The 27,069-nt window shown below is 37.1% G+C and overlaps 1 protein-coding gene across 1 annotated transcript in view; it reads right to left on the reverse strand.

Annotated features, from left to right (window-relative positions):
• cacna1bb (calcium channel, voltage-dependent, N type, alpha 1B subunit, b) overlaps window positions 1-22,362 on the reverse strand; it is a 124,391-nt gene extending 102,029 nt beyond the window's left edge. Inside the window, exons 1-3 of the mRNA XM_016551903.1 lie at window positions 21,994-22,362; window positions 19,474-19,579; window positions 15,611-15,750 (exon numbers count right to left, since the gene is read on the reverse strand). Of these exons, the coding sequence (XP_016407389.1) occupies window positions 15,611-15,750; window positions 19,474-19,579; window positions 21,994-22,247 (500 nt within the window). The 5' untranslated portion in view covers window positions 22,248-22,362. The remainder of the gene's footprint in view (window positions 1-15,610; window positions 15,751-19,473; window positions 19,580-21,993) is intronic.
• Window positions 22,363-27,069: the final 4,707 nt, after the last annotated feature.

Here is a 27,069-nt window from a genome sequence, read left to right on the forward strand (position 1 = left end):
ACAACAGGATCCTCTGCTCCAAGACTGCAAACATGACAACAACAAAAGACGAACCTTTTCGACACGTCAGTGCTGTGGTCATTTGAAAAATATTGCTACACGTGCACAGCATGATGTCTAGTTCTGTGATAATCATAATAGAGAGAAAAGACTCAGTCTTCTACATCTGTTTCAGCTGTTGCTTGATCAGCTGTTAAATATTTTAATGTAATTGTTGACACTGTTGAATTGGGACTTGAGTGAGAAAAATCAGCGCAGGCGTTGACCTGCTGAGTATTTGAATTTAAGTCTGTCCCATTGTGAAAGGAAACAACAGAATACCACATGAGCTCCATATTAATGAGTCAAGTTGCTTGGCAATTGTAAACAGCCTACAGCTGAACTTTATTACTTGGCAGAAAATGGTTATTAATATTATTACTATTAATAAAGGTAATTATTTTGTAACATTGGTGTATTTCATCATATTGCTGCTGCTATCATAAAAGCAATAAACCACTCGAGGGCTCAGGGTTGTGTTGCATTACATCATGCTTAACAACTCCTCTAAATTATGGTAAAATCACTGTAAACCTGGTCTCTTGTGGTTTATGGCTTAATTTTAATACAATATGCTTCCTGCAATCCATATGCATGGCATCAGGCAGAACTGGCCAAAAGCTGATCAAGAGACCTGTAACACAACTTGCAAATAATAATAATAATTATTAAATAATAGCTAAAAAGTCTGGATAACCAAATGCTTTTATCCAAAGATATAAATGAGCTGCAACACAAGCAATTTATACAAGAGCTAACAATTCTACTAACAACTAAAACTAAAACCATAAAAACACATTTTAATTACTTAAAATAAATTAAAATACATATAAACTTAAACTCATGTTTTTGAGTTTCATCAACTGAAACTAATTTTCATTTAGTTTCAATTGATGTACTAAAATCACTAAAACTAATAAAAAGGTAGCTAAAAAATTATATACTTAAAAAAAAAAAAAAAGGAAATAACTAATAAAAATGACAAAACACAACACAAAATTACTAAAACTTTAACTTAAATTAAAATCAAAATATAAAATCCAAAAATAAAAACCAATTCAAAATTATCATAAAAACTAAAGCAGTATGATACTAAAATAACAATGACTCTAAGTCGGAGTAGTACAAAAGCTAGAGCAGGAAAGTAAAATAGAACCAATATTTTTATTTAAAAATCAATAATTAGTATAATAAATTTTGATACAAAATAATGTAATATAATAGTGTTGCTTAAAAAATGATGTCAAGTGGAGGGTCGCCTCCCACCTGGAACTCTGAAATGAAAAAGAGAATGAGAGACTGAAAGCTTCTCTGCTTGAGAAGTCCAGGGCAAGTGTACCATCTGGCCAGCAACACAAATGATAGAAATGATAAAGTTGGACAGTACATAAATGATGTGCATAAGCCACTTGGCATTATTCCTAAGCAGAGGTGGGAGTAAGTCTCAAGTCTTAACCTTCAAGTCTCAAGCAAGTCCAAGTCCATTTTTGTGAGAATCAAGCAAGTCAAGTCAAGTCACTGCTTTATGTCAAGCAATTCAAGTCAAGTCGTAGCTTGGGTCAAGCAAGTCACTGTCAAGTCATACAAATGTTTGATGATTTAACTGAATTTATATATTAAAATAACTTAAAACTACAGTAGTTATGGACTATGGGAGTTTTATTTGCAAGAACAAAAAACTGCAATATGCATTTCTACTCAAAAAGTGTCCACATACAGCTGAGTTAATACAATAAAAATCTAAAATAAATGAATAAAAATTAAAACTACATAGCCTAAGATGTAAATGTAACTGAAATTAGTCCAACATAAAAGCATGAAAAGTATTTAGGTACAGCTGTTTCAATATGCCTCAAACATTGAAGAAAACCATGAAAAGTATTAAACAATTCAAGTATAATGGTTTCTATGCCACCAAATGGCATTCTTCAAACAGGCATCACCTTTATGGGACATGAACACAGGTGGTGATTTGAGTGCGTGTGATTTATTAATATTTGTGAGTGAATGTGTGTGTGTGTGTGCACGTGTATGAGTGTGCATGGTTGTGCTTGCAAGTTAGAGTTTTTTTATTTTTTTATTTTGTTTGTTCGTGTATGCTAGGTTGGGTTCGCAACTTTATGATTTTTTTTCTTTTATGCATCCCCATAAACTATCCATAGGCTTTTCACTCAAAGTCTAACATTGAAGACCAGTTATTAGACACTGTACTGTACACATGCATATACTAAGTGCTACTGCCAAAAAAGCTGACATTTCCTTATGAACCGTGAATAACCATTTACAATGCATTCCACTTGCAAAAAAAATTATTTGATAGTGCTCACAAACTGTATTTTAATGCAGCCAAATTCTCAATAAAACTGTTTTCACTAGTATATTTTTCTCTTTCTGTTGTAAGACAACGGGATGAATATGAAATAGAGACTGAAACGCGGCACATTAGGACTACCAGCTCTCCGTTAGATGTTAATCCGCACAAAAATCCTGATTCATAATCACAACGTCGTCTAATGAAATCAAATACACATAAGATAAAGACAATGGCTGTGCTGTGATTTCGGCAACATTTGCATGTAAAATAAAGTTCGAAGCAACATAATATCTGTTTTAACTGAAAGCGCTGCTCCTCTCAGCCTCTCGCAGAACAGAGCAGACGTAGAGAGAGGCGTGTGTGCGCTGGGAAAGAGAGACCTCGCGCTTGTGCGGCAGTACCGGCGAGTCTCAGAAACTAAATAAGGTTTGTCCAAGAAGCCGCTAGGCATTTTATTTATTTATTTTTTTTTTTTTGAAAAAAGTCACGCTCTTATGTTAGCTCTCTCTGCTTGCCTGCTGCGTCACTTGGTTAGGTTGCGGTGCGTTCAAAAACAAACAGATATTTATTGAACAAAAGACAAGTTATTTCGAGTCATTTAACTCAAGTCCGAGTCAAGTCTCAAGTCATGAATATCAAGTCAAAGTCAAGTCAAGTCTTTTATGAGTATCTGTCAAGCAAGTCTCAAGTCCTAAAATTTGTGACTTAAGTCTGACTCGAGTCAAGTCATGTGACTCGAGTCCCCCACCTCTGTTCCTAAGTGAGATGAAATACACACTTTAGTCCAACTAATCCAACAAAAAGGTTTTTGGACAGTTTTTGGAAGATAATCAATGATAACCTATGCACATTTTTACTATGCCCCTGTACAGACCTGCACACGTGGACACACCTATTATCTGACACATGATATTGACTGGAGATTGAACTAAATCCTTAAGCAAAGCCCTTTGAGGAAAAACAAACACCTGGAGGAGAAATGCAAATATACTGAAAACAGAGAGGAGAAACTGTGAGATTACAGCACAAATGTGACCCTGGACCACAAAACCAGTCATAAGTAGCACGGGTATATTTGTAGCAATAGCCAAAAATACACTGCATGGGTCAAAATTATCAATTTTTCTTTTATGCCAAAAATCATTAGGATATTAAGTAAAGATTATGTTCCATGAAGGCATTTTGTAAATTTACTACTGTAAATATTTGATTAGTAATATGCATTGAACTTCATTTAGACAACTTTAAAGGCGATTTTCACAATATTTAGATTTTTTGCAACCTCAGATTCCAGATTTTCAAATAGTTGTATCTCAGCCAAATAATATCATATCCTAACAAATCATACACCAATGGCTTATTTATTCAGCTTTCAGATGATGTATAAATCTCAATTTTAAAAAATTGACCCTTATGACTGGTTTTGTGGTCCAGGGTCACAAATGGTTTCTCATGCAAGCAATTTGTGGTACTGACCATTTAAACTAACTTGTACACTAAATTTTTTTGCTTACAATGTAGCACAAGATGCTCTTTGGGACATTCTCAAATCATATTAGGCCATAATGGATCATGTGGCTTCAACGCACGTGACATTATAAAGAAGGGATATACTAAGAAATGCTGAAATCCATGTCAATTTTTAATCCAATGTATATATTCAGTGTCCAATCGGGAAGGAAACTTCAAGGTTGTAAGTCTTTCAAGAAATATATCTCTCTCTCCACTTATTTAATTAATACCATATACTTTGACCCTAAATCTTGCCCTCAGTCCCTCTCCACCTCTCTGTCAGTCTAGGGGATTGTGTTGAGGATGTTTTCCATGCGTCCTGATAACAGACCCTCTGTTTGGTCTCTGAGAATATTGTGGAGCTATTTTCTGCACCTTTCCATCTCTCACTCTTCACCTCTCTACATTCTAAAAAATTGACCCTTATGACTGGTTTTGTGGTCCAGGGTCACAAACAGTTTTCAAGTGAAGCCGACTCCCTTCTGCACCCTGCTGTGGAGAGGCAGAGAAAAGGAACATGCAGCAGGCCTGCAGCCACCCGCCATATCAAATGCCAGTCAAAACTGCCTTTCTCATGGCCTGAGAGCACTGTGTTTCCGAAAACGAAACGTGTCAATGAATATCACAGGAAGACATTACTGCACTTTTCTTTTTATTAAATGTTGCCACACTACTGTTTTCACTAAGAGGAACTTTACTGTGCTCTTTCTGCTGAGTGTCATAACGGTCTGGATTCACAGTTGTAAACACGGCTGGCATCAGGCAAGAGAGATATGAAGCATAGCGATGATAAAAGAACACAATAGGTGAGAAGTACATTCAAAGAGAGCAGAAAAAAAATACAGAGAGAGAGAGAGAGCAACATTCCCCTAGGGCTTCACTTGATAGAGGAACGGCTGGGACAAGCTGCTACCTTACTGCAACAGTTTGAAAATTCACACTGTGCATCACTGATCAACACACAGTGAGGAAACCAAAAATATGGGGTAATACAACTAGAAAAGCAAAGTTTGTCAAGACATATGTTGGCTAGACAAAGCCTTATTCGTAGGTTTAGGGTGGGGGAAGTTCAAAGGACTTGAAAATTGAACATGTGAAGGCCTTAAGGAATGAGAAAACAATAGAATGACAGACAGAATGATAGATAGAACGATAGATAGAAAGATAGATAGAACGATAGAACAATAGAGCGATAGAACGATAGATAGATAGATAGATCTATAGAACAATAAATCGATAGATCAATCGATAGAGCGATAGATAGAACGATAGAACGAAAGATAGATAGACCGATAGAAATAACGATAAGATAGAACGAAAGATAGATAGAACGATAGATAGATAGATAGAACGATAGATAGATAGAACGAAAGTTAGAACGATAGATAGATAGAACGATAGATAGATAGAATGATAGATAGAATGATAGAATGATAGAACGATAGATAGAACGATAGATAGAACGATAGATCGATAGATATAGATAGATAGATAGATAACGTTAGAACATCAGACAGAATGACAGACAGATAGAATGACAGACAGAATGACAAATTGATATGATTGAACAACAGACAGAACGATAGAGTGATTGATAGAATGTCAGACAGAATGATATGATATTGACAGTATGACAGAACAACAGACAAAATAATACAATGATAGACTGAACAACACAGAGGAAGACATGATGACAAGAACGACAGAGAATGGTAGAACTACCAATAGAACAACAAACAAAAACGATAGAATGATAGACTGGATGTCAGACAGATTGACAGCTAGATAGTATATACCTTTGGCACTACGATTCATTGTTTTAGTTTTTTGTTTTTTCAATCTCTTTAAAGACTTGTTCAAAAACACTGACTTCGTTATGAGTGAAACGTCTTTAAAACACATACACAAGCATTTTAATAACCTTCAAAGTGTGAGCAGGACCTGCTGTTGTCTGTCTGCGCAACAAGAGACACTGGCACACGTTCAAATGGTACTCCATTATGAATCTCTTTGACTCCGGCACAAACAAAGCAAGGCCAGGTCCCTACCACTTTGAAGCCACTCATTGTCTCGCTGCATCCAAAACACATGAAAGACAGCAGAATTGAACATGACTCTTTGAAGTCAGCACTTTGTGTTCCTGGATAAGCGGCCTCAGCCCTGATCGGAGTCCTGAATATTCTGAGAGGGATAAAGAACCAAGAACAAGCACAGACGATGCCATCAACTCAACCTGCTCAGCCTCAACCTGAGGGGAAGAGTTGACGTCAGCACGGACAGATGTGAGACAGACAGAGATAACATGGAAACATCCTCTCTACCAGGCCCTGGAGCTGTAAAACAAGCTAATTAAAGAAGCCAAACAATAATCGTTAAGGCAAAGGTAGCTACTAGCATGCAGCTCGAGCCATGGGTGCTGTCAGGACGATTCATGGCATTTTTAAATGACTTCCACAAAGATATCACAGTGGTGTTAAAGGTCAGATTAGGTCAACCGTGGCTTTGGTTGTTACTTACTGGCTGAACGTTCAACAGCCTATGACCACAGAAAGGGGGAGGTGGGCTTGTAACCATGGTAACAAGATAAGGCAACGCATACTCTGTAGATACTGGAGTTCCAGGTTTTTGAACGGAACTAGAGAAGAACCTGTTTGACCCGAGGGTTCATTTGGATTGGCTCAAATGAACTTATGTCAACCAATGAGGATTTTGCCATAGGCATAACATTCCATCAAGCGTAACGTTCTGCCCATTCAGACCAAGATACATCAAAGTGCTAACACACCCATAGAAAGCAGATGTATTGCTATTTTATTTTTATCAATCTTTTCTCATGATATTGCATTGATCGATTTTTTTTTCTCTTTTTTTCTGCATTCATATCTTTTCCTATGGTTTAAGTACTGAAGAAACAATTTGTCTAAATGAGCGCAAAAAGAGATTTGATATAGCTGGGTATCTATAATGTTTGCCACAGTTTGAATCACAATCCAATTACATTACTGTGATAATAATACATTGTATCAAATTGATGTACATTGATAATAAGTCATTTGCAATACAAAGCTCTAATTTTGTGGCTTTCTGCCACTATTGTTGACAAAGTAAGTAGAGAGACGACAGGAAATTAGCGGGAAATGGGATCAGGAGGTATAACTGGATTGACTCGAACCTGTATGACCCATATGATCACCAAATGCCACACATCTAGAGCATTTACACTTATTCTAATATGAGCAACACTACATATGGATTCTATGAATCAGTTGTCATAAGGGGACCAAACTTCAAAATAAATAATATATTTATATGTTTCTCCTATTTTAAAACAAAAATAACAAAGCAAAGCAAAGCTAAACTAAACTAAACTAAACTAAACTAAACTAAACTAAACTAAACTAAACTAAACTAAAAAATGACAAAACAACAACAATAAAATATAGATCTAAATCACAACTACAAATGCTCTGCAGTTGATTTACATCAGAAGACTACTCTATCTTCATCTTCCTCCCTTCCCTGTCTTGCTCACTTTCTTCCTGCTGGACATTGTACTATTGATCTGAACCTCAGAGCGGGGAGGGGAGGAGATTTATTCTCCTATTAGAGGCTTTTGCTGTGTGATGGCTGTAGATTAAAGGTCTGCTGCATAACGATAAGATAGAACGAAAGATAGATAGAACGATAGATAGATAGATAGAACGATATATAGATAGAACGAAAGTTAGAACGATAGATAGATAGAACGATAGATAGATAGAATGATAGATAGAATGATAGAATGATAGAACGATAGATAGAACGATAGATAGAACGATAGATCGATAGATATAGATAGATAGATAGATAACGTTAGAACATCAGACAGAATGACAGACAGATAGAATGACAGACAGAATGACAAATTGATATGATTGAACAACAGACAGAACGATAGAGTGATTGATAGAATGTCAGACAGAATGATATGATATTGACAGTATGACAGAACAACAGACAAAATAATACAATGATAGACTGAACAACACAGAGGAAGACATGATGACAAGAACGACAGAGAATGGTAGAACTACCAATAGAACAACAAACAAAAACGATAGAATGATAGACTGGATGTCAGACAGATTGACAGCTAGATAGTATATACCTTTGGCACTACGATTCATTGTTTTAGTTTTTTGTTTTTTCAATCTCTTTAAAGACTTGTTCAAAAACACTGACTTCGTTATGAGTGAAACGTCTTTAAAACACATACACAAGCATTTTAATAACCTTCAAAGTGTGAGCAGGACCTGCTGTTGTCTGTCTGCGCAACAAGAGACACTGGCACACGTTCAAATGGTACTCCATTATGAATCTCTTTGACTCCGGCACAAACAAAGCAAGGCCAGGTCCCTACCACTTTGAAGCCACTCATTGTCTCGCTGCATCCAAAACACATGAAAGACAGCAGAATTGAACATGACTCTTTGAAGTCAGCACTTTGTGTTCCTGGATAAGCGGCCTCAGCCCTGATCGGAGTCCTGAATATTCTGAGTGGGATGAAGAACCAAAAACAAGCACAGACTATGCCATCAATGCCCGCTCAGCCTCAACCTGCAGGGAAGAGTTGACGTCAACACGGACAGATGTGAGACAGACAGAGATAACATGGAAACATCCTCTCTACCAGGCCCTGGAGCTGTAAAACAAGCTAATTAAAGAAGCCAAACAATAATCGTTAAGGCAAAGGTAGCTAATAGTACTAGCGCGCCGCTCGAGCCTTGGGTGCTGTCAGGACGATTAATGGCATTTTTAAATGACTTCCACATAGACATCACAGCGGTGTTAAAGGTCAGATGAGGTCAACCGCGGCTTTAGTTGTTACTTACTGGCTGAATGTTCAACCGCCTGTGACCACAGAACGGGGGAGGTGGGCTTGTAACCATGGTAACAAGCTGAGGCAAAGCATCTACTGTAGATACTGGAGTACCAGGTTTCTGAACTGAACTAGAGAGGAACCTATTTGACCCGAGGGTTCGTTTGGATTGGCTCAAATGAACTTGTGTTGACCAATGAGGATTTTGCCATAGGCGTAACATTCCATCAAGCGTAACATGCTGCCAATTCAGAGCAAGGTAAATCAAAGTGCTAACACACATACCAATAGAAAGTGTAACGTTGTAATTTTGTAAAGATGTAATGCTATTTTATTTTTCTCAATCTCTTTCTCGTGATATTGCATTGATTCTTTTTATTTTTATTTTGCATGCATATCTTTTCCTACGGTTTAAGTACTGAATTTGTCTAAATGAGTGCAAAAAGAGATAGAAATTTTATATAGCTGGGAGTTTATGATGTTTGCCTCAGTTTAAATCACAATTCAATTACATTATTGTGATAATACATTGTATCAAATTGATGTACATTGATAATACATAAATTATATATAAAATTATTGCAATACAAAGCCCTAATTTGGGGGCTTTCTGCCACTATTATTGACAAAGAAAGTAGAGAAAAGACAGGAAATTAGTGAGAAATGGGATCAGAAGGTATCACTGGATTGATTCAAACCTGTATGACCCATATGAGCAACAAAATGCTACACTTAAGCACTAATGCTTCTAATGCTAGTGTCAGACTTTTGTACCTGTTTTGCCCCCGTAGTCCTTCCTGTGTCTCCTTATTTGGTTATGTTCCTGTCCTCGTTTAGTTTGATTATGTTCCATTGTTGTCACCTGTGTTCCCCTGATTGCCCTGTGTTTATAAGTCCTAGTCTGTGCAGTTAGTGTTTGTCGGGTCTACCAGTGATGTACGTGTGTCTACCTCCTGTTCCCTATGTTGGATTTACCCCCTGTGTTGGATTAATAAAGACTCTTTCGATTATCCACGGCTCTGTGTTCCTTCCGGCAGCGTAACGTGACAGCTAGGGCCATTATTACATAGGAATCCTGTGAATTAGTTGTAAAAAGGTGACCAAACTTCAAAATAAATAATATTCATGCGTTTCACCTATATAAAATAAAAGCAAAGCAAAAACTAAACTAAACTAAACAAAACTAAAACACAAAACAAAAAGCACCAAACAAACCAAAACATGAAACAAAACTAAAACACAAAACAAAACTAAAAGAGAAGAAACCAAAAACAAAAAACAAAACAAAAACAAAATTAAACAAAAAACAAAACCACAATCACAACTACAAATGCTCTGCTGTTTATTTCCGTCAGAAGACTACTCTATCTTCATCTTCCTCCCTTGTCTGCTTTTCTCGCTTTGTTCCTGCTGGACATTGTACTATTGATCTGAACCTCAGAGTGGGGAGGGGAGGAGATTTATTCTCCTATTAGAGGCTTTTGCTATGTGATGGCTGTAGATTAAAGGTCTGCTGCTGCCCAGAGCAACACTGTTACACCGACCTATTCATTAAACAACTGAATATTGAGTTAAGTCAGGGTTAGGCCAGCTCGGGCTGGCACTTACTGAGAAATGGAGCGGAGAGGAGAGAAAAGGCATGGGCAAAAATCACATCCCTTATTCTTCTGATGTGGAAACCACTGCACACACCCATGCACCCATATACAGGTGCATCTCAATAAATTAGAATGTCATGGAAAAGTTCATTTATTTCAGTAATTCAACTCAAATTGTGAAACTCGTGTATTAAATAAATTCAATGCACACAGACTGAAGTAGTTTAAGTCTTTGGTTCTTTTAATTGGGATGATTTTGGCTCACATTTCTTCAGTCTGTGTGCACTGAATTTATTTAATACACGAGTTTCACAATTTGAGTTGAATTACTGAAATAAATGAACTTTTCCACGACATTCTAATTTATTGAGATGCACCTGTACATGCACTCTAGTGTCAAATAACTGATATTACTTGATCTAGAAAATCTATAGTGTGCTGTATTATATGATCTCTGTGTCTGTCAAATTCACAGCAAGCTCTGAAACATTGTGCTTATTCCAAACCTAATGAAGCAACTCTGTAATTCAGCACGCTCCATGTCTCAACTCAAACCTGCCTCTACGGACAGGAAGGTAACTAACTTGACCAGATTCAATATCAGGATGTATTACTAAAAGAAATTGGAGAAATATTGATGACTTATTTTGCACTACACAGATTTTTGTCCAAACAAATGCTCTCCGGAACGACGGACAAGCCCTTTAACAAAACACAAAATACACAAAAGTCTCAAGTTCAAATACCAAAGAAATGTAATTCACTAAGAACCCGAGCACATTCACAATTGTATGTCAGTTGTAGTGAAATTGACAGATGTGGCCTTTCAATATCTCTGGCGTCTGCATTTTTCCCATTTGTCCAAACTGGCTCATTTTTAACTAAGCTTAGGAAATGTCTCTCTTTTTAAAAAGCTTTTTACAGACCCTTACGGTGATGTCCTCTCCATCACTTCTGCCAAGGCAGCGTCTCATGGCTCTGTATGTCGCCCATTAAAAATATCATCCATACAGTGATGACTGTGTTTCCAGTAGGAGCTAAACAATAATTTAGTATGAAACTAAATCAAAGACTGCAAAGACACTCCACTGAGATTTCACCTTGAGCCAAGATAATAAAGGAATAAAAATTATTTGGGGAAACCCAAAATGTTTTTTCTCTTTCTATGAGTGTATAAGTATATCTATAATATTTAATTTGTTTTTAGATTATAGGTAGATCAGCAGCATTAGGGCATTTTGTGGCACAAATGCCTACTAACAACAAACAATACAGTGGCTTCTAGCAATAAAAACCACTGTCAGTGTGAACGTGGCTTTACAGCTAATGGTGTTGGAGCCATTATGATGCATCCACTTAAAAAAGGGAGTTAAATCTGCAGTGTCTCACAGGAATCGGATCAGAGCAGCAGTGGGCAGCAGACGTGGACGATCACAGTTGAAAAATATAAAAGAACAGAGCATGCCATTGTCTCAAGGCCTAACCGGGTTGCCTGAGGACAGCATGGGCCAGACTGCTGTTGTCGAGGTAACAGTGGCCAATGGTAATAACAGCACAATGTCTGGGTATGGGAATGGCGATGCCATTTAAAATGAATAAACTGTGAAAAAATAATCTTGTTTTGCTAATCTGCATAAAACAATGACTGTTAGACCAAGCAAAAGCCTCTGCCAACTGTTTACAATGCCTGTGGATATTACAAACGTGCCAAAAAAGGGTAAGAGGTAGGGCTGCACGCTTAATCGAAAAAAACCAAAATCACAAAGGCTGCAATTTAATAAAATAAATATTTGTGCTGGGCGTTTTAGAGTGATTATTATCTAGCTCTATTTTGAAGTAAACGCTGCTCCACACAAACTCCATCTCTGCATCTGCTCTGAATTTGAGTCGCTTTAATGTGCTTTTGGAAATGCAACATGTGCCAATCATCTTCCCATACTTCTAATTAGAAGTGCTTATGAACCAAAGAGATGCTTCAAAGGGGTCTTGAAATGCATTTTAAAATTATTTTATGTTTCCTGAGGTGCATTTGTAACCTTAGTATGTTTATTTCATCAAAAATGGCTATAATGTAGAAAAAAATTGTTCTACCCTGAAATTAGCCCTCTGATTTGAACACTCTATTGGAAGGGTTGTGTCTGCTTTGAGATTGTAATGTACACTCCCACTGCTATGATTGGCTAACATCTTTGCATATTAAAAGAGCATTACATGTGGAACTCTTTCAAAAACTTACTGCATTTTTACTACAACAGTCACCACTTTGTGAGAAAGAATGTCTGTGCATGAGCCCTTAGTGGTAATCCTAATTTGGCTAGGGCCCAGTCAGCAAATCAGTACTGGACAAACACCTCATTAATATTCATAAGCCAGTCTGATAAGGTTTAAATGCATCTCACAGAGTTTCAGATCTCCAACTAAAATCTTGATCCCCAAAACCCATCTACTGTATATCCATTCTATGCTGTCGCTCTCTTCTTCATCTTTCTTTTAAAATGATCACAGTCTGTCATACTCCTCCTAACTCCGTCCGCTTTTAATCCCTGCCCATCTCTGATTTATCTGTCAAGACCATTTTCAGAATGGCCATTATCTGCTCCATAAATCCACAGTCTCTGAAAGTGTAATTGGAAGCTTGACAAACATAAACTGTGGACTGAAATGGACCACAATATAAAGAGCAGGTGTTGGGAGTTCAGACTCCTGGAGATAAACAATGCAATTGCACTACAGTTACAAATCTGACAGAAAAACATGGTCCCTTTTAAAGGGATAGATACCCAAAATGAAATTTTCATGCATAAAGACTCTTCAAAAAAATTATTTTTGTGTGTTCCTTGCAAAAAAAAATACAAATAATTGTAACAACATGGAGGTGAAATATTCACAGCCTGAGAGCAGCTTACATATAAAAATGTTGCTACAAGCATTTTTACATAGTGTCAGTCACTGAGTATTACACATGTGAGATGAGAACTGCCAATCGTCTCTGTGAAATTAATTTGCCACATTTAAATGTGTGCCTATCTTACAAGTCTATTACTATTAAGTAGAGACTTTTTACATTTAATTTGCTCTACTTCATCATCTTGGGCAGCACTTAGATAGCAGCTCTGCATTGGTAATCCAGACAGCAGGAGAGAGATTGCGCCTCAGCAGTGCACTGGCTCATAGCACAGTTTCACACAGGTATGCAAGTTAAAAAATTTCCCTCTCGCCTCCTGAAGCACCTAGAAACACCGAACCATGAATATTTTACCACTTAAAAACTGAATGATAAGTGAGCAAGTATAACTGAGCAACTTTTTCTTGCAGCATTTCATCACAAAAATCCCCTGAATTGTATTCACTAACCAATAGCAATCCATCTTATCCAGACAATGTGCTGAAACAGCACAAATACTCCATATAAATTTGGGCTCATTATAGCTTGCACCTTATTCTCAAAACTTAGCACTGTGTGCCCAGTGCTATTAGCATTAAACTCTTACCAAAACAGAAATTAGGTAAAACCCAAACCTGCATTAAACACATTATTGAATGCAGTATTACTTTCAATATCATAAACTGTGGTAATTATCTGGGGCATTCACACAAAAAAAAGCCTCCAGTGCATTACAAAAGTTAATTAAGAAAATGGCAAATATGAACCCAAGTTGACACTACCGTTCAATAATTTGTTGTAAGATTTTTAAAAAGTCTGTTATGCTCCCCAAGGTTGCACTGATTTGGTAAAAAATACAGTAAAGCAGTAATACTGTGAAATATTACAATTTAAAATAACAAAATGTAACATTTAAAATATTATTTTAATATATTTAACAATGTAATTTATTAATGTGACGGCAAAGCTGAATTCATAGCAGCTATTACTCTAGTCTTCAGTGTCACGCAATCCTTCAGAAATCATTCTAATTTTTCTGATTTAGTGCTCATGAAACCTTCATTATTAATATCAATTTGGACATGTAGACAATGGTCTAAAACAAAAGAAAAAATAGAGGTTTCTCTGTTTCACTATTGGGAAAAAAAGGGAAAAGCAGTTAAGTTCTCCTGTACTAGAAATCACCGCTGATTAGAAAAACTCAGAAGAACTCTGTAATTCTGCAATAACAGGAAATTTCAGACTTTACTCAACAGCAAAACCCTTATTTGGACAGGACTAGTTTTCCCTGAACAGGTCAGATCAATTTGTGTTTCACAGACCAACTTCATTTTAATCCCGTCACACAACCTCGGTAAAAATGATAAAAACCAAACCAGGGGTCCCCTTGAGAAATCTAATCTTGTCCAGATAGGAATATCTGTAAGTACAATATATTTTTCACAACATCTCCCCTCATTTATTTTGACCTTTGTCAAATACCGTAGCTAAAGCCAAATCTTATTATTGTGCTACCTGGTGCACCTTCATTATAGATTTAGACCTTTTTTGCTAACATTCTAGGTAAAATAACAGTTAAAATACTGTTGGCATCCCATCTGATGTAAAGATAATGAAATCCTTCCATTAATTATACACATAAGGTTTTAATTGTCTCACATATATACTTTATGTTTCAGGATGACCTTCTATAATACCCACATCCAAACAGACACTCCTATTCCCACCTAAAAAAAAACTACAGACAATTGCAAACAGCGTATGAAATCTGAGGAATGTCACTCAAACATCATTTGGAAAAGGAATCCTGCACAAATAGTGCTAGAGCTCCAATATCTGAAAACTCTCAACTTTTTTTTTTTAGGAGTACAAGATCGGCCAGAGGGCAATGTTTACACAGATACAGAAGGGGACCAGACTAGAACACTTTGTAACAGGCACTTTCACAAAGAAACAAAGCCGATCCCTTACTTTCCTGAAGACATAGAACATATACACATAAGGTTTTAATTGTCTCACATATATACTAATTGTTTCAGGATGACCTTCTATAATACCCACATCCAAACAGACACTCCTATTCCCACCTAAAAAAAAAACTACAGACAATTGCAAACAGCGTATGAAATCTGAGGAATGTCACTCAAACATCATTTGGAAAAGGAATCCTGCACAAATAGTGCTAGAGCTCCAATATCTGAAAACTCTCAACTTTTTTTTTTTAGGAGTACAAGATCGGCCAGAGGGCAATGTTTACACAGATACAGAAGGGGACCAGACTAGAACACTTTGTAACAGGCACTTTCACAAAGACACAAATCCGATCCCTTACTTTCCTGAAGACATAGAACACACACATATACATCCATTTGAAACTGTTTCTCCCTCCCCAGCCGTGGACTCACCCTGTCAGAACGACCACAAAGTCCATTACGTTCCAGCCGTTGCGTAGGTAAGAGCCTTTGTGAAACACAAAGCCCAAGGCGATGATCTTAATGCCGGCCTCGAAACAGAATATTCCGATAAAGTAGGGCTCTGTGTCGTCCTGCAGGAAGAGAGAGCAAAAAGAAGGATAACTTGTGTTTGTGCGTTTGAAAGAAGAGAGCGCCTATTGATGCATGGAAGAAAGACAGAAAGCAGAATAGCGAATATAGGTTGAAGCTTTTCGCTTTTTTGCACAACACACATAGAATAGGTCAAGATGCATGGATTTGCGCTGTGATGGGGAAGGCAGAGATCTGACATGATGTAAAATCACGCTCTATGTGATTGAAAATATGTTATTATTAAACAGACTATCATTATATTATATATTTTCCCCCTATAATAATATATTTAAAAATGTTTCAGATGCTGTTAGTACCAGAACATTACATCTCAGAGGAAAAAAATTCTGAAACCAAGTGAAACTGGAAAAAAATACCAAGTATGTGTCATGGAATCTGTTAGATGAATGTACTTAAAGAGATTCAGTCCTGGCTACAGCATGTCACATTGCTTTTGAACTCATTCCCATTAATGTCACTAGAGCCCTACGGCTCTGCAGGCACTTACACCGGACTAACCTCTCCAGTGCTCTGCTCTCAGAAATCCCTCCCACTTTATGAGTGCAATTATCAACCCCACTTGCAAATAAGTCTTCTTATAGCCCTTTTTGATGGAAACCTTGCCCTAGCAATATAATTCTTTACGACAGCCTTCAATAACAACAGCATGATGCCGTTTTATGATTGTAGCTTGGTACAGCAAGGAAAACACTGCAGTGTTAAAGCTCTCTACTTATCTGTAAAAATAACTGTGCCTTCAGTAATGCATTACATAATATTTCATTATCAAAAAATAATTAAACCAACAAAAACTACATTTGTGTTGAAAACTCCCTTAAGGTGCCCAAAGTGAAATCACACTCTATTGGTGTATATTTTCTCAGTAATAGTCTAATTATCGCTGTGGTGCTAGACAGCACCTGTCGTGTTGTCTCTATGAAATCACTTGGCAAAAATGTGCTCGCAGGAGCAGATGTGAGGCTGTGCGTAACGGATGATTTATGGGAGCGGAGAAATGAGTGAGCGCGGCGACAGACAGCATATTTCAATCTATTATGTATAGATCCATAGAGTTTATTAATAATGATCATCCTGTCTGTAGTGTTTGGGTATCAGGGGCCCGGTTTAGCTCTGCAACAGGTAGGGAATTGGTTGCGTCATAGTGTTAACCAGACAAGCTGTTGATGAATTTGACAGGTTGAGGTTGAACCCTTGCTACAGGGAACAATGAAAATTGCAATAACTCTTCAGTTAAGGACTGTCTCTGTGTTAGGGATGGGGAGTCGACTCTGAATAGCTCTGGAGTCGGAGTCGACGCCATCACTGGAATCGACTCTCGTTGTACGTCGACTCCGAAATCGCTGATGTCTTCACTGATTCTCAAATATGCCTGGTAGTTGAGTGCAGTATATCAGCAAAGAGTAAACAAAATTAAGCGTTTTGCAGTAAATAACCGTTTGCAGTGCAGTCCGTGTGCAGTGCAGAAGCAGCCCAGGCTCATTTTGATGCCACATGTCTGTAGTGAGCTATGATCTGCGGCTGTTTACCACCATAATTTTGATTTCAATTACGAACGTTACTAAATTTTTTTTTTTTTTTTAAGCATAGTGATAATCTTTTTACACAGTAATACAATCGTTCAAAGACATACTCACGTTGAAGCGCAATATATTAAAATGAATTCTGTATAGATTTATATGTTATTAAGATGCTTAAGCAAGTGGCAAAACGTAAACAGCCTACAGTCTACTTTTCTTACATTAAAGGGGTCATATGATGTTGCTAAAAAGAACATTATTTTGTGTATTTGGTGTAATGAAATGTGTTTATGCGGTTTAAGGTTCAAAAAACACATTATTTTCCACATACTGTACATTATCGTTTCTCCTCTATGCCCCGCCTTTCAGAAAAACACGGCGGGCTAGAGTAAGCGGAGGCCGGAGGCCTAGAGTGAGCGGAGGCTGGCTTGAGAATGGCGCGGCCGGCGGGCTTGCGGCAACCACATGTGACGACCCCGCACATTTCATTACACCAAATACACAAAATAATGTTCTTTTTAGCAACATCATATGACCCCTTTAAAAGAACAGTTCACCCCAGTATGAATATTCTGTCCTTATTTATTCACCCTTGTAATGTTATTTCAAACCCATATAACTTCCTCACATGGAAATGTGTAAAAATTTCCATGCTGCTCTTTTCCACAAAATTGTTGTGGAAAAACACCTAGAAAGCGGTGATTCATATGCTTTGTGGCCTATATTCCAGGTTTTCTTATGTAATATGCTTTATGGGAAGAACAGACCAAATTTAAGTGAGAATCATCCCCTTCAATGTCATTCCACATATTCTTTTTTTTTGTTTTTGTTTTTATTCCACACACATATGTGCATGTATACATATTTGTATATGAGTTTAGCAAGATTTTTATTTATTTTTTTAGAAATTAATATTTTTATTCAGAAAGGATGCATTGAACTCATTAAAATGACAGTAAAGACTTTTATATTGATTTCTATTTCAAATAAATGTAGTTTCCCACAAATATTAAGCAGCACAACCATTTTTAACATTGATAATAATAAATGTTTCAAATAAGCATTATTTATTTAGTTAGTTAGTTAGTTAGTTAGAAGGTGAAGGGTGGTCAGTGCCAATAGCCTCCATATATAGCATCGTTGCGCTTCGAGCGTCCCGAGTTCAAGTCCCAGCTCAAGGACCTTTCCCAATCCCACCCCCCTCTCTCTCCCAATTTGCTTCCTGTCTAATTACTGTCCTATCATAATAAAGCAAAAATGGCAAAAATAAATCTTAAAAAAAGGTGAAGGGTGAAATAAATTTGTCAGGGAAAAAAAGAAAAGATAAATAAATTCATCATGAAAAAGCGCATCATAAACATACTTTTTGTGTTCCATAACCCATAAACCCTGTAAAACTACACAACAAGAATGAAAAGTTGTATTTTTAGCATCAGGGAGTTGTTTTCGAGAGGACCCCATTGACCTTATAGGCACATGCTGTTTTCCTTTCTGTGATTGCAGTGCTCCTCCAGGGAGTGTGGAATCCAACATCACCGCCTGCATATTCAGCTTCACAAAGAGGCCATTACCGCCTTAAGCCGCCAACATGTCCGGTTGCTAGTTTAATTGTGCAACAGCACACTTTGAAGCCGCTTCCTTATATCATTTTGACTCAACAGGCACAACTGCCATTGCAAGCGGGGGAATAAGAGCAAGGCAGTGGATCAAAGCTTGCTCTGCATGGGTTAAGGTCGGATCATGGAGAAGCAGCGTTATGCACACATTCGTCAATGGTTCCCAGCAGGCAGGGTTTTAATGAGACAGAGACGTGGCTCCTGTGTGGAGTGCTTGGGTGGTTCTCAGTGGCCCTGGATGGGAGCTCTGAGAGTGGGATAACAGCCTGCGCTCCAACGGGCTCACCGATCACCCACGCCATCCAGTGCAAGACCGCTAAAATGATCAATCAATATACTCCAGCGGGGATCTCGGGTGTGTGGGCGGAAAGAAAAGCAAGCCAAATACACAGTTATCTCTCACTTGCTCTGCTTTTCGCAGAATGCATTGTCATTGCTGTTTCTCTCTCCTGAGAGATATGGTTGCAGTCTTATTCAGTAAAAAATTAATAATCTGATATGTGATAGACATGTGAAACCTTAATAATCAAGAGTGAATGATGAGAAAACAGAGAATTCTGATGCTCACCAGGCGTTCAGACATGGGGGTCTTGTCCATGGCAGGGAGATGCTGTTCGAGGGCCAGTACGATGCAGTTGGCGATGATGGTAGTGAGGATCAGGTACTCAAATGGAGTGGAAGAGTCAAGGAAAAACACCGGAATAACAATACAAACAACAAACATAATTTCAAAAACATTCTGAAGAGGAAGACTGTGCAAAAAAAGTGCATGAAATATCAATAGCCCAATGTAAATTTGACCGGAATTGTGCTGATATGTGCTTTAAAATACTGGCTTAAAGGGACAGAGCACCAAAAAAGATCATTATTCACCCTAATGTCATTCCAAACCTGACATTTTAAAAAAATATTTTTGTGTTTTTATTCCATGCAATGATAGCGTGCTGCAGTCATGACGTCAAAACCCACAATAATTTACCATGGGTTTCCTATAATAGGGTTTTTCAATTCATAAATAAAGTAAGGTCTGTGGTAAACATAACCTGACGATACTTGAACATTTTTATTGTACACTGTAACCTGCACACACTCACACCCCAAGCGTTCTTATGTAGTTAGTTATACATTTTTTTTTATTAATTTTTTTTTAAAACAAACATACATTTTTAAAAACTTAACTTCGTTTTCAGTATGGATTGTGTAATTTACATTGTAGAGCAAAACATTCAAATGTCGTCAATTTATATATCAGACCTGGTTTTACTCATCAACTGAAAAAACCCCATTATAAAAACCCATCTGAAAATTTCGAGGGAACCCATGGCAAATTAGTCTTTCCAGTTTTGACATCATAGCAGCATCACTCTATGGGGTCATACAGTATGTTGTTCATCGACTTTCTAAATATCATCTTTTGTGCAACATCAGCTTTTAGTTGCTCATCAAACCAACTAGCAGTAATGCTGACTGCATTTACACCACCTCGCTCTATGCTGGAAATGCCATGCAGAGGTCTGGGCATAAAAGTGAGACATGCTTTCCAGACTGGAACACTGCAGTGCAGAGATCATGATTACCCATTAGACTGGCACGATGCTTTCTCTCTCAGCACAGCCATTTGTGCAACCTTATTGCATCTGTGAAATGTTTGTGTAAGCCCACCAATATTGTCATTATTAAAATCTTTTTCATCCTTTTTAAAGGAAACACTGAAAGGCTGCTAACATCTTTATAGATGGTCAGCCATTATAGTGCATTCTTAGGACAGGATCCATTTTTCCAATTAATTTTCCATGCCTGTTCCCTACAGCTATAGGTCTTTATGCAATCGCTATTCATGGAGGCAACGAATTGGAAAGGAAAGGTCCAATGGCCACTTCAATCACATTCTTGTCACCCACTTGAGGGATCTCCACATGCTATAGAAACCTAATTCTATGAATGCCTGAATTCCATAAAGATGCATTTTAAATGGACTGTACAACAAACTAGACGAAATTATCAAAAATAAAGGCTGCACAGTGATTTAAAATTCTAGTAAATGTTGGTAACAATGATGAAACATCATTGGTGAGATTTCAGGACCCTGGAGAGCGCTACAGCTTTTCACAACCATTGTGTTATAAAATGAAAAATTACCTGGGTTCATACATTTGTTCTTGAAGAACCATTTGCTAATGAATATACTAATGATGAATATGCTAATGAACAAATTGTTTTTTTTTTGCAGAACTTTTATTATTATTATTATTATTACTAATACTACTCCACTAGTAATAGTAGGCTAACGTTAGTTAGTAGTGAAGGCAACTGTTTTACATTGCCATTACTGTTGCCGCCAAAACATTTCGAAAACAACGTAACCGTTAGTATTTGCCCATTTATAAGGCCAATAACACTGGAAAAATACAGCACACGACCTGCAACTGCTTGTCAGTCTTTGTAAACGTACAACCGCTCTGAAACACAGCAAACACAGTAGTGAATTTTCATCGTTTTACGTTTTAACCGGTTAGACGCTGAAACTAACAGCGCGTGAAAGTTTATGTGACTAAACAAAAGACATGAATATTCAATGAGGAAGCGCTGTGCCAATTATGATTGGTTGTCTGTTGCTAATCAATTAGCCGTAACGTTCTTACGCCGCTTGTTTCACACTGTATACACACATTTGGCGGTGCCAAACCCCTTTTAAAACGTTGCTTACCCGATGGTTAAAACTAGTCTGTAAGCCAGGTTTTAAAAAAAAAAGAAGAAGAAGAAGAAGAAAAAAAACCTTAGCCCAGGGTTAAGTGCAGTATGAAAAGCCCTATCGAGCGCTTGACTTTCCCACGTTTGAATTAGAAAATAAAAGGCTGATCAGCCAGCACCCTGACACGGCCGCCAAATGCCTTAAAGTGCGTGAACAGGTGAAAACAAAAGGCATTTCAGTGTCAATCACCATTTCGGCACGCAACAGTTCATTTGACATTGCCAGATCTAAAAGCGTGTATTTATATGCTTTCTAAACAAGAATGAGATCATATGTAGAAGTGGAGATGCCATGAATCTATATCCATTTTGCATAAATCTTGAGGATTAAGGATATGGCCATTCGGTAATTCTTTTGGCGTATTTCCTGAAGACATTGTCCTCACTGAAGATGAACAAAGAGCGGTTGACAGTGAAGCAGTTCTGTTTGGTTTGTTTAGGATTATATAAAGCCATTGTCCTGGCTCTCTGAGCCATCGACTGTTTGTACATTCTTTGACCGCCCGAGGGACCTCCTGCCCGTGCTCCCCCTCTCCCGGCGCTCGCTGGACCTCCATAGCGGGTGGGCAGATCGTCTCCAAAGCGAGCCATCCTAGAGATGCAGATATCCAACAGGTAAAATCCAAACTGGCATTAAACAGATGATGAAGAGTGCACATTACAGTACATACATCTGTTACCACTTAGAGTCCCCATCAGTCTATGTGAAGTGAAATAAAAATATAAGTCCCTTTTAACCAGCTCCCCGTGCGCCCTCGCCTCACTCGATTGCTCAGAAAATTGCACAAAATAGAAACTTGTCATAGAAATGTCATTCCCGTTGAGTGCATTTCAAACAAAGGAAAATGTGTAACCATCCAATTCGTGCCACATCCATCCAACAACACAACCTGATCCGGCTGACAGGTCACGAAACCAAAATGTGCACCATCACTTACGCGTCATGCTAGACGGAAAACGCGAGTTGGAAAACGCGAGTTGGTGGAGTCAAAAGCGCGAATTAAGGTATTCCATATGCACGCGCAAACGTTTGTTCTCTTTAGCAATGATTTGCTTTCCGCTTCCACACAACAATTGCACTTGGAGACGCGCACGGTACGAATGGTGCCAAATGAGTGGACGCTGGTGCGCGAGACTCTCACACGTGACGCAAACGGCCCTATAGGCAGGACCACCTGCTGGAGAGCGCGTGAGGGGGAGGGTGTCTTAACTGATCATCAATGAATGATATTTATTTAAAACTGTTTGTCGTATTGTTTGAATAGCGTCCATTTGACTAGAATGAAGTAAAAGCGCCAAGCTAAAGCGCTTCATTGTTACTAAATTTTAATTGTTTATAATAGCACATAAAAATCTTCAATAAGTGGCATCATTACACAAAAGCATAAGCGATTTGTTGGTTGCCTATTGTTGTCAGTCAGTAAATTATCAAGCTGCGTTGTGTGCCTTTGTTTAGTTACTGTAATGCATAATATTCTCGGTCGCATGGAGCCATTACTCCAGTCTTCAGTGTCACATGATCCTTCAGAAATCATGCTGATTTGATGCTTATTAAACATTTTGTTTTTTTTCTTATTATCAATGTTGAAAACAGTTGTGCTGCTTAATATTTTTGTGGACACAGCAATACCTTTCAAATGTTTTTCAAATGTTTGAGGTAAATAAGATTTGGGGGAGGGGGGTATTCAGCAAGGATACATTAAATTGATCAAAAGTAACATTGACAGTAAAGACTTTTTTAAATTTTACAAAAGAATTTCATTTCAAATAAATCTTAATTGACCGTTTTATTCTATTAAAAAAAATAAAATAAATAAAAAAACAGTTCCCACAAAAATATTGAGCAGCAAAAACCTTTTTGAACATTGAAAATAATAATTACTATTAATAATTAAACAAGTAGTAATAAGCAATAATAATTGAGCATCAATTTAGCATATTACAATATATTAAATACATTAAAAGCAATTTACAGTACAAATGAATAAAAATGTTAGTCCTAAAAAAACTTTTTTTCTTATTACATGAGGTTCAGTATTTCATCTTGCATAATTCAGTTCATTCCAGATATGTTTAAGTCTCCAAATACTTTTTAAGGCCTCTGTAGTTTACATATATGTCTCCTGTTGAACCTTTATGCCCCCTAGTGGCTAATAGAATGAATAAAAAATTATCAATTGTAATTTTCTGTGTAAAGTACTCACTGTTGACCTTTAACAGCATTGAGCTTTAAATTTACAGCAGACCATGATAAAGTAGTTAATAACCCTCAGTGTGGGTTACATTTCAAATGACGTCCATTCCCTGCTGCTCACCTCTCCTCCCATGGTGCTACCTGCTCTTGACACATTTCATGGGCACTGATGATATCGGTGTTCCTCAGGTCTCTGGGCCTCACCAGCTCTACCACGGTGTCATATTTGCTACATTCTGCAGTGTTCTGGTCATCTCCGGCTGCTTGGCTCTCTTTGCTGGATAGTTCTGTAAAAGCGGCACTTCTGTTCCTCTGATTGTCAGGTGGCTCAGAAGACTGAGCCCAGGAACTGAACTCTGTGCCCAGAGTTAACATCCGCCATGTTCCAAGTGTGGCCAATCGGGCGGCTTTATTTTTTTAAATGAGAGATGATAAACAGACTGACTCAAAGAAATCATACACATTACAGGGAAATTAAAGGAGTGAGACAAGTGCATGCTTGGTATAGGGCCAATTTTAAAGGATTTGTATTGGACCTGTATTGTACATTCCATTTTTAGGCTATATAATTCTGACAAATGTAATAATTCTTACTAAATTAATGTTTAGGATCTATAAGCATTTCTGCATTGCGACAGTTTTCATAAATAAAATAATAATAATTGTCCTCCCAATTCTTATTACTATTAAGGAAAAATAAATCTCATTATCACAATGAAAATAAATAAACATAGATAAATAAACAAATAAATATTTAAATATAACTTATTTATAATAAGTTGCTGTTTATATTTATACATTGATTTAAATACAAAAAAATATTTTTTCATTGTATTTTCATTGTATACAGTAATTCTTTAGTAATAAAAAATAAATTATTGTTATTAATATCATTGAGAAAAATAGGAACTAAGCAAAAAATCTTTTTTGTTGGTGTTTTTGGAATTTGGGGAGAAATTTATGCAAGCCTGTTTCGCCACGGGATGAAAATGAGCACAATTCAGACTTTTCTTCTCATAATTACGAGGTTATATCTCAATTCAGAATGTTTTTCCTCAGAATTGAGACTATAAATGCAGAATAATTGAGAGATAGAAAGTCACAATTACTTTTTTAATTGTTTATCCTTTTTGTGAGATGTAAACCAAGAATTAAGAGAAAATAGCCAGAATTGCAAGAAATACATTTGAAATTTTGAGGTGTAAACTCTAATATTGTGGGATGTAAACTCTGAATTGCAAGTAAAAAAGTCAGAATTGTGATAAAAAAGGTTGGAATTACCTTTTTTATTCTTTTATATTTTATAAACAAGCTTCCATAGTAATGCAACATGGACATGTTTTTGTGAGATTCGCCCACAAAAAGACATTCAGTCTCAGCTCATCATTTAATGTCACTAAACCTAAATGCCACTAAATGTCACTAAAGCAAGTTATTTACATCATCATCTATCATTAAAATAAGTGAAGAGTTCACTGTGATAGAGATGAATAACAATCCACAACCCAGTTAATGACAGCAACCTCGAAAGACAAACCCAATGAACATCCTACCATAGATAACAGTGGATTTTCTCTCCATAATTACGAGGTTATATCTCAATTCAGAATGTTTTCCCTCAGAATTGAGACTATAAATGCAGAATAATTCAGAGATAGAAAGTCACAATTACTTTTTAAATTGTTTATCCTTTTTGTGAGATGTAAACCAAGAATTAAGAGAAAATAGCCAGAATTGCGAGAAATACATTTGAAATTTTGAGGTGTAAACTCTAATATTGTGGGATGTAAACTCTGAATTGCAAGTAAAAAAGTCAGAATTGTGATAAAAAAGGTTGGAATTACCTTTTTTATTCTTTTATATTTTATAAACAAGCTTCCATAGTAATGCAACATGGACATGTTTTTGTGAGATTCGCCCACAAAAAGACATTCAGTCTCAGCTCATCATTTAATGTCACTAAACCTAAATGCCACTAAATGTCACTAAAGCAAGTTATTTACATCATCATCTATCATTAAAATAAGTGAAGAGTTCACTGTGATAGAGATGAATAACAATCCACAACCCAGTTAATGACAGCAACCTCGAAAGACAAACCCAATGAACATCCTACCATAGATAACAGTGGATTTTCTCTCCTTCCAGTCAGAGTTACGCCGAGCTGATCTCATCATGGCCCTGTCTACTTGTTACCCTTGTGCAGCTCTAGGAATTTTCACGATCCGGTTTCTCAGCCGTAACACAGTGTATCCACAATGCGTGATCCTCATAATCGTGCTGACCGATGTAAGAGTGAGACATACTCAGATTTTAAAGTTTGCAGCTGTGGAATGCGGAAAGGCGCATGTTTCCTGTCTCATTAGTTAAAAGCCTTTATCGCCAAGTCAGAGGGCCTCAATCATCAGCTCACAGTTCATTGGATCAATTACAACCAAGTAACTCAAGTAATCAGGAAGAGAGTAATCAAAGTTTATAAAACTAAAAAAAAAACACTTCTTGATAAATAATCAAAAGGCTTCCTGCTTTGCATCACAAAACTCCTTTGGTCTCATTTGTGGCCACATGGGTTTAAAGTGTAAAAAAAAAAAAGTGACTTATCTGCTTCCTCAAAAAAGTGTTATGGGATGATGTTCATGTCAGATTTGCATCGTACTTGATGTTATTTTTGCATAATAGTGACAGAGATTTTTCTCTTTTATTAGTAGTAAATTTATTGAAAAAGAAAAACACAACCAGTAAGATTGTGCATCATGTTTCACTGTCCAGAAATATGTTACAGTTTCCCCCCAGTTTGCAGTGCTTTGTATCTCTATGTCTGGATTTGCACAAAGGACATGACTACACTATCAACACTTTAAAAGACTGTAATAGTTTCACCATCAACATGAACTTATGGAACAAAATTGATACAGGCTATCTATGTCAAACTACAGTTAGAAAAAACAGAGGCCAATTTAAAAATACAAATGAAAAAAAAAATGAAACACTTGCTTCTTCATCATTTTTTTACAACTTGTATTCACTTAGTGAGTAATAAAAAAATAAACATAACAAAAACCTTTTTCAGCACCATTTGCGTTTTCCTACACCCGACCGCATTTCATTCCACCAGAGCGAAACGTTCCAGTCCTATTCCTAGAGCACGGGTCTCAAAAGCATGCGAATAGGTTCCATCATTGTGACCGAAAGTACGTACAGAAATATTTTAGTTTTCAT

This window comes from Sinocyclocheilus rhinocerous, unplaced genomic scaffold (assembly GCF_001515625.1).
Source record: "Sinocyclocheilus rhinocerous isolate Xijiao unplaced genomic scaffold, SAMN03320098_v1.1 scaffold585, whole genome shotgun sequence".
Lineage (NCBI taxonomy): Eukaryota > Metazoa > Chordata > Actinopteri > Cypriniformes > Cyprinidae > Sinocyclocheilus > Sinocyclocheilus rhinocerous.